Genomic DNA, 12,912 nt, shown 5'->3' on the forward strand with positions numbered 1-12,912 from the left:
CTGTGGTTGATTTCAAGCTTCATAGCATTGTGGTCTGAAAGTATGCATGGTATGATTTCAATTCTTGTAAACTTATGAAGGGCTGTTTTGTGACCCAGTATATGATCTACCTTGGAGAATGTTCCATGTGCACTCGAGAAGAAAGTATATTCTGTTGCTTTGGGATGCAGAGTTCTAAATATATCTGTCAAGTCCATCTGATCCAATGTCTCATTCAGGGCCCTTGTTTCTTTATTGACCGTATGTCTAGATGATCTATCCATTTCTGTAAGTGGGGTGTTAAAGTCCCCTGCAATGACCACATTCTTCTCAATAAGGTTGCTTATGTTTATGAGTAATTGTTTTATATATTCGGGCGCTCCGGTATTCGGCGCATAGACATTTATAATTGTTAGCTCTTCCTGATGGATAGACCCTGTCACTATTATATAATGTCCTTCTTCATCTCTTGTTACAGCCTTTAATTTAAAGTCTAGTTTGTCTGATAGAAGTATGGCTACTCCAGCTTTCTTTTGGCTTCCAGTAGCATGATAAATAGTTCTCCATCCCCTCACTCTCAATCTAAAGGTGTCCTCAGGTCTAAAATGAGTCTTGTAGACAGCAAATAGATGGGTCTTGTTTTTTTATCCATTCTGATACCCTATGTCTTTTGGTTGGCACATTTAATCCATTTACATTCAGTGTTATTATAGAAAGATATGGGTTTAGAGTCATTGTTATGTCTGTATGTTTTATGCTTGTAGTGATGTCTCTGGTACTTTGTCTCACAGGGTCCCCCTTAGGATCTCTTGTAGGGCTGGTTTAGTGGTGACAGATTCCTTCAGTTTTTGTTTGTTTGGGAAGACCTTTATCTCTCCTTCTATTCTAAATGACAGACTTGCTGGATAAAGGATTCTCGGCTGCATATTTTTTCTGTCTAGCACACTGAAAATCTCGTGCCAATTCTTTCTGGCCTGCCAAGTTTCAAAAGAGAGATCAGTCACGAGTCTTATAGGTCTCCCTTTATATGTGAGGGCACGTTTACCCCTTGCTGCTTTCAGAAGTTTCTCTTTATCCTTGTAGTTTGCCAGTTTCACTATGATATGTCGTGCAGAAGATCGATTCAAGTTACGTCTGAAGGGAGTTCTCTGTGCCTCTTGGATTTCAATGCCTTTTTCCTTCCCCACTTCAGGGAAGTTCTCAGCTATTATTTCTTCAAGTACCCCTTCAGCACCTTTCCCTCTCTCTTCCTCCTCTGGGATACCAATTATGCGTATATTATTTCTTTTTAGTGTATCCCTTAGTTCTCTAATTTTCCCCTCATACTCCTGGATTTTTTTATCTCTCTTTTTCTCAGCTTCCTCTTTTTCCATAACTTTATCTTCTAGTTCACCTATTCTCTCCTCTGCCTCTTCAATCCGAGCCGTGGTGGTTTCCATTTTGTTATGCATTTCGTTTAAAGCGTTTTTCAGCTCCTCGTGACTGTTTCTTAGTCCCTTGATCTCTGTAGCAAGAGATTCTCTGCTGTCAGCTATACTGTTTTCAAGCCCAGCGATTAATTTTATGACTATTATTCTAAATTCACTTTCTGTTATATTATTTAAATCCTTTTTGATCAGCTCATTAGCTGTTGTTATTTCCTGGAGATTCTTCTGAGGGGAATTCTTCCGCTTGGTCATTTTGGATAGTCCCTGGCATGGTGAGGACCTGCAGGGCACTTCCCCTGTGCTGTGGTGTATACCTGGAGTTGGTGGGCAGAGCCGCAGTCAGACCTGATGTCTGCCCCCAGCCCACCGCTGTGTCCACAGTCAGACTGGTGTGTGCCTTCTCTTCCCCTCTCCTAGGGGCGGGATTCACTGTGGGGTGGCGTGGCCCGTCTGGGCTACTTGCACACTGCCAGGCTTGTGATGCTGGGGATCTGGCGTCTTAGCTGGGGTGGGTAGGCAAGGTGCACGGGGGCAGGAGGGGCAGGCTTAGCTTGCTTCTCCTTAGGTGATCCACTTCAGGAGGGGCCCTGTGGCAGCAGCAGGGAGTCAGATCCGCTGCCGGAGGTTTGGCTCCGCAGAAGCGCAGAGTTGGGTGTTTGCGCGGAGCGAGCAAGTTCCCTGGCAGGAACTGGTTCTCTTTGGGATTTTGGCTGGGGGATGGGCGGGGGAGATGGCGCTGGCGAGCGCCTTTGTTCCCCACCAAACTGAGCTCTGTCGTCCGGGGGCTCAGCAGCTCTCCTTCCCTTTGTCCTCCAGCCTTCCCGCTTTCTGAGCAGAGCTGTTAACTTATGACCTCCCATCCGCTAAGTCGCGCTTGCTGTGGGAACACAGTCCGTCAGGCCCCTCCGCTTTTTGCAGGCCAGACTCGGGGGCTCTGCTTGGCCGGCGAGCCGCCCCTCCGCCCCGGCTCCCTCCCGCCAGTCCGTGGAGCGTGCACCGCCTCGCCGCCCTTCCTACCCTCTTCCTTGGGCCTCTCGTCTGCGCTTGGCTCCGGCGACTCCGTTCTGCTAATCCTCTGGCGGTTTTCTGGGTTATTTAGGCAGGTGTAGGTGGAATCTAAGTGATCAGCAGGACCCGCGGTGAGCCCAGCGTCCTCCTACGCCGCCATCTTCAAAAGTCTCCTCTACCCCCCTTTTTTTAATATATATATATTTTTTTTTGAGAGAGCATGAGCTGGGTAGGGGCAGTGAGAGAGGGGGGGGACAAAGGATCGAAAGTAGGCTCGGTGCTGCTGCTCTGTGCTGACAGCAGGGAGCCCAGTGTGTGGCTCAGACTCATGAACTGAGATCATGACCTGACCCGAAGTCTGATGCTTAACAGACTAAACCACCTAGGTGCCCCTTAAGTTACCCCAGTTTAAATTTTATTCCTCTTTGTGGTTTAATGCAAAAAAAAAAATGAATTTTAGGTAGCTAAAATGTCATAGAGCAAGAAGTTTCATCAAAATATTAAATAGTATAGTTCTTACCTCAAGGTAGGTAATGATCTCTAATCTCTTATCCCTACTAATTGATAGCCACAAACATAGATATTTGAAATGTGTGTTTGATCCTCAAAAAAGTTTATCAGGGATTTAATTATCTTTTGTAACAGCAGGTTTTGCTATGGTAAACAAAATTGAAAATGAAGAAAGAGACTTAAAAGATTAGATCATCTGTTTCTGAACCAAGAATGCATTGTGTGTTCCTAGTATGATTTAAAAGTTAAGCACATTAAATTTTTATTGACTTGGGAAATTGTTGTGTGATGTCCACATTTATAAGTTATTTATTTCTGTTTTAGATAATTAGTCATTGTGTGAATGAGGTCACGATCGCAGGTTCAATTTCCCTTCCCATCACTAGTTTCTTTAAAGATGAACATTATCATGGGTAGCATCTGAGCTTACTCAAAAACATGCCAAGGAAAATCTTACTAGTTTTCTGAGAACAATTTGACAGAATACAGCCAAGTAAATTTTTTTTGAGTTAATGTCTTCCTGACATTAGGCTTTGTTATCTCCTTAAATAAAGCATAGTATATTTTGTATTTTAAGTCTTCAGGTTTTGTGAAGATATTTAACAAATACCATTTTGTAAATGCTAGGTCTATTATTAATAGTCACTTGTTCTAACAGGACAGACCACTTGTATGCCTTCTTCATTCAGTGGAGTCCAGAAATATATGCAGAAGATACTGGTGAATGTACCCGAGAACCTGGATTTATAGTAGTAAAAAAGCTTGAAGAATCTGAAACAAATGAGGATTCTACTAATGAAGCTGCAGCCAGAGAATGGGAGGTAAGGAGAAACATGTGCAGGTTTTTTGTGGATCTTTTTTACTTCGTGTGAATTTATAGCTTTATAGTAGTACAGGCAAAGTCAAGTGATCTTTGCACAAAAGGATAATTTTTAAAGGTCTATTTTCCTTGCATACATGTTTATTGAATGAATCTGATTAGTGACCTTGGTTTACTACTATTTATTATTTTCCTTTTGATTTAAAATATTAGAGAAGCAACTTAACAATAAAATGACTTATTGAGTATATTTTAGAATACTAATTACTGTTTTACTAATTTTTATAAAACATTTATTTCTGATCTGATTCCTTTTAATATTATTTCCTGCACAGAAGAAGTACACTAGTCATTTGACACATTCATTCAAATTAGCACTGCTTTCTAAGTTCATTCCCAAGCATTATTTTGAAATGAATTTACATTAACGCTAGGGAATTAAGCTTAGGCTAATTTTACAAAGTGTAAAAATTTCACATGCTCAGATTTACTGAACTTGTTTAAATGGCCAGAATAATACTAATTAACTTTCTGTAACCTCTTGGAAATACATCTTTTAATATTACATATAATGTTTTACCTGCTTTGTCTTATCGATTGATGGGGTGGCAAAATCTGTTTTTTCTGTTGTGGTTGCTTGGATTAATGTCTTCTTGATGCATTAGAAATTATAGAGCAGATGCTAAAATGTGATACTATGTGGGATTAAATTTTGTTATCCATTTGGTGTTAATGTTTGTGGTTTATGTGATATGAATTTATGGTGCATGTACTTAACATGTATAATGATTAAAGGTATACATGGCAAGTCTTTCATTTAAAATGTGAACCTGATTTTGAATTAAGTTCATTTTGTGTAGTCTGTTCAGCATCAGTTTGTAATGTAACTCCAATATAATGGAGGGAAAGAAGTAACATATATTGAACATTTATTTTGGGTTCTTTAATACTTTAACTAACATTATTAATCTTCATACCAGCTTTATTCACAGTAGGCCCCAAACTGGAAACAACCTGAATGCCTCCTATCAGGAGAATGTATAAATAAATTTTGGAAAATTCATGAAATTCCAAATAACATAGCAATAAAAAAGATCCGCTTGCATAGGCAACAACATGGATGAATCTCATAGATAATGTGTTTAATTAAAGAAATCAAGCCAGGCATAAAAGAGTATATACTATATAATTACATTTACATGAAGTTCAACAAGGCAGAACTAATCAAAAGTCCATCAAACTGCCAGTTTCTGGGGTTTGAGAGAGTCACTAGGGACAAGAAGGAACTTTTATAGAGTACTGGAAATATTCTGTATTTATTCTGGGTGAAGCTTAGTTACATGGGTGTTGACATACGTAAATAGTCTCTTTGTATTTAAAATTCGTTTTAGGAAGCTTTTAAAATAGAACAGATGATCAAAGATGGGTACTTGTACTATGGTAGCAACAGTTGAAGGTAGAGTGGAAGGTGATGAAATTAAGTTTTTATAGCAGGTATTATTACCTAGGTGTTAAGACAGTATTTAATGACATCTAGATAACATTGAAGTTTCTAACTTGAGCGGCAAGGTGAGTGGCAATATTTTCAATCAGGTAATGGACTTTTCTCCATTGGAGTTGGAGCACTTAACCTTGAAAGTGATAGACTATCTGGTTGATTATTTGATTATTAACTATTTTGATTCAAAGGAATTGCCTCAGTTCTTGTGGCAGATTCTGCAAGTTGAAATTTCTAAAGAAGAAATAAATGTCTCCTCACTTGTTTTCAGCAAGAATTAATTCAAATAAAAAGTAAATGGCAGAGAAAAAAATTAATTTTAGAAACTTTTTGCTGTGTTGTCTAGGAACAGTGCAGTACTGTCTAGTCTGGTAGCCACATGTTTACTATGTGGCTATTTTGTACTTGAAATGTGGCTAATGCAACTAAGGGATTGAATTTTTAATTTTTCTTAATTTTAGTTAAATTTTAACGTGGATACTTGATTCAGCTATTGGATAAGTTTTTAATACTTTTGGAACAACTAGGATAAATGAATTTTCCACTATAAGTTTTATGAAATCTAAATAAATCTAAATCTAAACACCATTAGGTATTTCCTGTGAAAATTTAATGTCTGACTTGAGGGGTGCTGTAGTGCAGAGCATACGAATTCCTATAGATACAATAGTTACTGCCCACATGTAGCTATTCAGCATTTTTGGAATGTGGCTAGTATGAATTAACATGTTCCCTGTAAATACAAACTATATACTGGATTTTAAAGATCTAGAATTAAAAGAAAAAATTTAAATATCATTAATTTTTATATTGATTATGTTGAAATGACAGTATTTTAGATATATTGAGTTAAGTAAAAAACAGTTATTTTAACTTTTTTTTAATGGATTTACTAGAAAATTTATAATCGCGTATTGCTTGTATTGTATTTCTCTTGTACCTTATGCTCCTCTAGTGCCCGATGGTTACTAAGTGCCTAAAAAGTATGTATTTTTTAATCCAAAGCCCATTGTTTACATTAGGGTTCACTGTTGGTAAACAAATGTATAATGACATAAGTATTTTAAATGTTCTCATTGTACAAATGGAATTTTTTTTAGAGCACTTAGGTAAAAATAAATACTTCAAACTGTGAAGTGCTGTTGGGGGGCTTTTTTCTACCTAGAGACAGAGAATAGGTGACTTAGAATATAGGATGAACTTATGGCTGCCAACATGGACATCAGTCTGTTTGATTAAAACTAGCTACTCTACTTCCTTGATACTTAGGAGATTATCATCCCTGACTGCTATTTAGGCAGAAATATATTGCTAACCAGAAATTTATACATTGGGAAAACTTTTGCATATGATTAACTTTGCTCCAACTTCTCTTCTGTGTGAGTCCTGTCCCTCTCCCATTGTAAGCGCCGTGAGGGCAGGATTTTGTCAGCTTCATACATGACTGTATTCTCAGAGCTAAGAACAATGCAAGCATATAATTCATTCTCAATATTATTTTTATATTGCTGTTTATTGGATTAAGGAATAAATTTGGGCATAGATTAAAATAGGATATAAAAGTTTTGCTCATTTTTCATGATAGTCTACATCCTAAAATAAGTTCTTATGCCAGTTGTAGTAAATTGGTCATAAATTTATAGATGCTGGAAGTTAGAATTAACTGGCAGTTCAGCCTCTCCTATTTTACACTGTTCTTTGTTCTGCTTTAACATAATTCCGTGGTAGAGTTTATCACCTCAAAGGGCAGTACTTTTCATTTTAGGAGAACTCTGTTAGAAAGTTCTTTCTTAATAGTGAGTTTAAAGAAACATATCTCTATAAGTGTAATCCATTTGTTTTTGTTCTTCTGATGCACGTCAGCAACAAATGTTCTCTATATACTATGATAATCTGAAAATATTTATTCTTTAATCTTCCAGGATTATTTTCCCTGGTGTCTCCACTGTTTATTAACTCTTTATAGATTCAACATTACCTTCATCATTACTCCCAAATGTGTTAAAATTTAATCCAAACTATGGCACCCCAAATTACTAAAATGTGCACTTAAGGTACCAAGAAAAATTCTATAATATTTGAAATGAATTCAGTTCTGAAATATGCACATTGAAAGTCCTATTTTTTTTCAATTTCTAATGTTCTTAAATTAAGGTCTTTTTAAAAAAAATTTTAATATTTACGTTTATGTATATTTGAGAGAGAGAGAATGTGCACGTGAGTGGGGGGAAGGGCAGAGAGAGAGAAGGAGACACAGAATCTGGAGCAGGCTGCAGGCTCTGAGCAGGCTGTCAGCACAGAGCCTGATGCAGGGCTCGAACCCACAAACTGTGAGATCATGACCTGAGCTGAAGTTGGATGCTTAACTGACTGAGCCACCCAGGCGCCCCTAATGTTTGTTTATTTTTGAGAGAGAAAAAGTGACACAGAGTGTGAGCCAGGGAGGGGCAGAGAAAGGGACACAAAAAATCTGAAGCAAGCTCCAGGCTCTGAGCTATCAGCACAGCAGAAGTCAGACGCTCAACTGACTGAACCACCCAGGTGCCCCTCAAGTTGAAAGTCCTATTGAAGATCATTAGAAAATACTGGAATTTAAGAATTAGAAGTGATGAGAAAAGGAAGAAAAGAGTACAGAATTAGAAATTTGTATAGTAAATTCCAGAGAGAGGTGAGAGCAGCAGAAATCTACATTCACTGCGAGCAGAGTTAGCCAATTTTATTTTTTTTTTTTTTAATTTTTTTTTTTCAACATTTATTTATTTTTGGGACAGAGAGAGACAGAGCATGAACGGGGGCGGGGCAGAGAGAGAGGGAGGCACAGAATCGGAAACAGGCTCCAGGCTCTGAGCCATCAGCCCAGAGCCTGACGCGGGGCTCGAACTCACGGACCGCGAGATCGTGACCTGGTTGAAGTCGGACGCTTAACCGACTGCGCCACCCAGGCGCCCCTAGTTAGCCAATTTTAAAGTGGTCAGAAGTAAGAGCCTCTAATGACCCATCAGAACAAAGATTCCTGATTATTGGGAGAAAAAAACCTGAGAAATCTATGCATATGACTCAGGGTGTGTAAAAGATTAATATTCTTTACCATCTACTCTTTATTATTCTAGTTTAGTCAGTACAAATGTAGTTAGCATAAAAATATCACCTTACCGGGGCGCCTGGGTGGCTCAGTCAGTTAAGCGTCTGACTTCAGCTCAGGTCATGATCTCACAGTCTGTGAGTTCAAGCCCGGCGTCAGGCTCTGTGCTGATAGCTCAGAGCCTGGAGACTGCTTCAGATTCTGTGTCTCCCTCTCTCTCTGCCCCTCCCCTGCTCATGCTCTGTCTCTCTCTGTCTAAAAAATAAATTAAAAAAAAAATCATTAAAAATTAAAAAACATATATCACCTTACCTCAAGTTTGTTTTTTTTTTCAGCCGTAATATCTTAAATTTCTTAATTATGAATCCTTCTGCTATGGCAGATTAATGACCTTCCCTTTCAACTGAGAAGGAGGTACTTACGGTAGATTCTTTTTCCCTTGGTTTCTGCCAGTGTCCAATGACAAGTAGAGAGCATGTGTAGTGAGGCTAATGGTTTATGTGATGCATTGCAGTTTTGTGAAAAATGTTACTTTTTGGTTTTGATAGGGATTGTTTTTATGGATTTTCACTGACAAGGGAAGTATTCTAATGACATTTCAACAAAGTATTGGAAGGTCTTAAGGTAAAGGTGGGGAAAGATGCCTATTGGCACTATTTACTGATGATAGTGCCTTGATTTGATAAACAAACAAAAATAGAGATAAATAGTATAATGAAGTTGCATATACCAATCACTGTGCTTTATCGACTTATTCTATGATCCTTCCTTTTCCCCAGTTCACATTTCTTCAAATGTCATAAATATGTTTAAAATATATGTAACATGAATGTATTTTTATGATTTGTTCTTTGAATCAGGATGCAACTAAGCTCCAAATGTTTCAGTCAGTTAAAATGTCTCCTAAGTCTCTGTAAATGTAGATTCTCTGTCTATTTCTTTGCTGTGCTTTGTTTTTTTCCTTGTAATTTTCATTTTTAAGAAATCAGTTTTTTTTTCTCTAGGATGTCCTACAGTCTAGATTTTGCTGATAGCTTCCCCACAGTGTTATCAAAATGTTATTCTGTCTTAGATCTAGAGCAACCCATCTAATCATAGACTGTCATCTTTATTTTACAGATAATTTCTCTAAACTTGTTTCTTACTTGCCCAAATCCTCGTTGTAGCAAATCATAATAGTTAATCGGTAATTCAGAGCCTATAGTCCTTTTCACCATACCAAATTCTCAGTCTTGGCAGAAACTTTTAATCATTTGGGGGAGCTTTCAAAACTTACTGCCTCAGGGTCACCTCAGAGCAAGTCACAGTCCGTATTCTGTACAGCTCCTTAGGTGATGACATTGTACAATAGAAGGGGAGAAACCACTCTGCTATCCCATGTCATCACTTCACATGTTGTGTTAAACATATGCAATGCTAAAACTGTGGAACATTCTTTCACACTACATTGACCATACTGTAATTTAATTTTCATGTTCCTGTCATGAAAGTTCCATTGTATAAAATATTTTTCAAAAAATTCCTCTTACTTTGTGTGTTGCATCTGCATACCTAAAACATAAATTTGGTTCACTATGGAGAATGGTTTAATTATTTTATGCCTTGATTTTTAAAAGCATATTGTTTCTTTTTTTTGTTTGTTTGTTTGTTTTATCAATAACAGTCAGGCAGAATTACTTCAGGCATAGCTCCCTTTATACACCAAAAGGTTTTTATCATATTGTGTACTCAGAGGCACTACAAGGAGAGGGAAACCAAAAAACATACCTGACTGTGAGTCATTCATCACCACCTCTTGAACTTGTCCATCAAATACCTTTTGAAGTTTGATGTACTTGACAAGTGCCCAAGAATCTAATAGTATAGTCTAATGCAGTGGCTACCCTGATAAGCTTAAAATATCTTTGAAGCCTGTCTTTAAGACTCATGTGAATTTTGCATTCATCTTTTAAATTTATCTGTTGTATTATAAATGGAATTTTTAAAATTTCTTATCATGCAATGAAAGTGATACTACAGTAATCTAAGTCAATTTTATTCTGTCACCAAGTACCACATGGCTCATGAATGCACCCTTCAGGTGGTATTACCCTTAACCCCAAGTACCAACTTCAAGAGACTGTCATTTAGAATCCTCCGAAAGTTTTGGGTTTCAAAGTGTCACGTGTTGGGTATGCCAGTCTTGCTGCTTGATGACACAGGTCTCAAAAGTGGAGCTTTTTAAGCTACATTGCTTTCTTGTCCCACTTCTTTTGGGTTGACTTTCACTCTTTTTAGGATAAAAGATGGCAAAAATTTTTCCATTTTTCATCTCTAAAGTTAATTTTATACCACTTCTACTTCAGTATCTTTGATACTCCAGACCTACTAACTAAAACATCGATTGCCCCTAGAATGATAAAAACAATTAAGTAATTGACTTTATTATATTAACTGTAATCGATTTATTTAGAAGTTTACCTCCCAGGTTTATACTTGTTGATTAAATTTTAAAATATGAGTTCACTAGTATGTGCCAAAAGATTATATGGCATAATAGTGTTTTTCATTTTTAAAATAGTAATGATTAAATCGATCCCATTTACAATTGCACCAAAACCCATAAAATGCCTAGGAATAAATCTAACCAAAGAGGTGAAAAATCTATACACTGAAAACTATAGAAAGCTTATGAAAGAAATTGAAGACACAAAAAAAATGGAAAAAGATTCCATGCTCCTGGATAGGAAGAACAAATACTGTTAAAATGGCGATACTACCCAAAGTAATCTACATATTCAATGCAATGCCTATCAAAATAACACCAGCATTCTTCACAGAGCTCTAGAACAAATAATCCTAAAATTTGTATGGAACCAGAAAAGACCGTGAATAGCCAAAGCACTCTTGAAAAGAAAACCAAAGCAGGAGGCATCACAATCCCAGACTTCAAGCTATACTACAAAGCTGTAATCATCAAGGCAGTATGGTACTGGCACAAGAATAGACACTCAGATCAATGGAACAGGATAGAGAACCCAGAAATGGACCCACAAATGTATGGCCAAGTAATCTTTGACAAAGCAGGAAAGAATATCCAATGGAATAAAGACAGTCTCTTCAGCAAGTGGTGCTGGGAAAACTGGACAGCGACATGCAGAAGAATGAACCTGGACCACTTTCTTACACCATACACAAAAATAAACTCAAAATGGATGAAAGACCTCAATGTAAGACAGGAAGCTATCAAAATCCGCGAGGAGAAAGCAGGCAGAAACCTCTTTGATTTTGGTTACAGCAACTCCCGACTCAACATGTCTCCGGAGGCAAGGGAAACAAAAGCAAAAATGAACTATTGGAACCTCATCAAAATAAAAAGCTTCTGCACAGCAAAGGAAACAATCAGCAAAACTAAAAAGCAATCGACAGAATGGGAGAAGGTATTTGCAAACAACATATCAGATAAAGGGTTGGTATCCAAAATCTATCAAGAACTTATCAAACTCAACACCCAAAAAACAAATAATCCAGTGCAGAAATGGGCAAAAGACATGAATATACACTTCTCCAAATAAATCCAGATGGCCAACCGACACATGAAAAAATGCTCAACATCAGGGAAATACAAATACCGTGAGATACCACCTTACACCTGTCAGAATGGCTAACATCTATAACTCAGGCAACAACATGTTGGCGAGGATGCGGAGAAAGAGGCTCTCTTTTGCATTGCTGGTGGGAATGCAAGCTGGTGCAGCCACTCTGGAAAACCGTATGGAGCCTTCTCAAAAAATTAAAAATAGAACTACCCTACAACCCAGCAGTTGGCACTACTAGGTATTTATCCAAGGGATATAGGTGTGCTGTTTTGAAGGGACACATGCACCCCAATGTTTATAGCAGCACTATCAACAATAGCCAAAGTATGGAAAGAGCCCAATGTCCATCAATGGATGAATGGATAAAGAAGATGTGGGGTGTATACACACACACACACATATACACACGATGGAGTATTACTTGGCAATCAAAAAAGAATGAAATCTTGCCATTTGCAACTATGTGGATGGAACTGGAAGGTATACACACACACACACACATATACACACGATGGAGTATTACTTGGCAATCAAAAAAGAATGAAATCTTGCCATTTGCAACTATGTGGATGGAACTGGAAGGTATTATGCTAAGCGAAATTAGTCAGAGAAAGACAAATATATGACTTCACTCATATGAGGACTTTAAGAGACAAAACAGATGAACATAAGGGAAGGGAAACAAAAATAATATAAAAACGGGGGAGGAAAAAACATAAGAGACTCTTAAATATGGAGAACAAACTGAGGGTTACTGGAGGGGTTGTGGGAGGGTGGATGGGCTAAATGGGTAAGGGGCATTAAGGAATCTATTCCTGAAATCATTGTTGCACTATATGCTAACTAATTTGGATGTAAATTTAAAAAATAAAAAGTATTAAGAAAAAAAAATTTTTAAGTAATGATTAGTATTAGAACAATATGCTTTGGTTTAGTCCTCATTTCTCACCCTTGCCAAAGTATTGATAAAAATATATTTCATTCAGTTTTTGGTTTCTAAGATGACTTAA

General features: G+C 37.5%; 1 protein-coding gene across 12 annotated transcripts in view; it reads left to right on the top strand.

The window, feature by feature from the left end:
• Positions 1–12,912, top strand: part of OXR1 (oxidation resistance 1) — a 464,297-nt gene that overhangs the window by 425,841 nt on the left and 25,544 nt on the right. For all 12 annotated transcript variants that reach the window (XM_040494233.1, XM_040494235.1, XM_040494232.1 and 9 more), the window contains one exon: positions 3,583–3,745. In XM_040494233.1, the coding sequence (XP_040350167.1) occupies positions 3,583–3,745 (163 nt within the window). The remainder of the gene's footprint in view (positions 1–3,582; positions 3,746–12,912) is intronic.

This window comes from Herpailurus yagouaroundi, unplaced genomic scaffold (genome assembly GCF_014898765.1).
Source record: "Herpailurus yagouaroundi ecotype Mexico unplaced genomic scaffold, PumYag 186, whole genome shotgun sequence".
Lineage (NCBI taxonomy): Eukaryota > Metazoa > Chordata > Mammalia > Carnivora > Felidae > Herpailurus > Herpailurus yagouaroundi.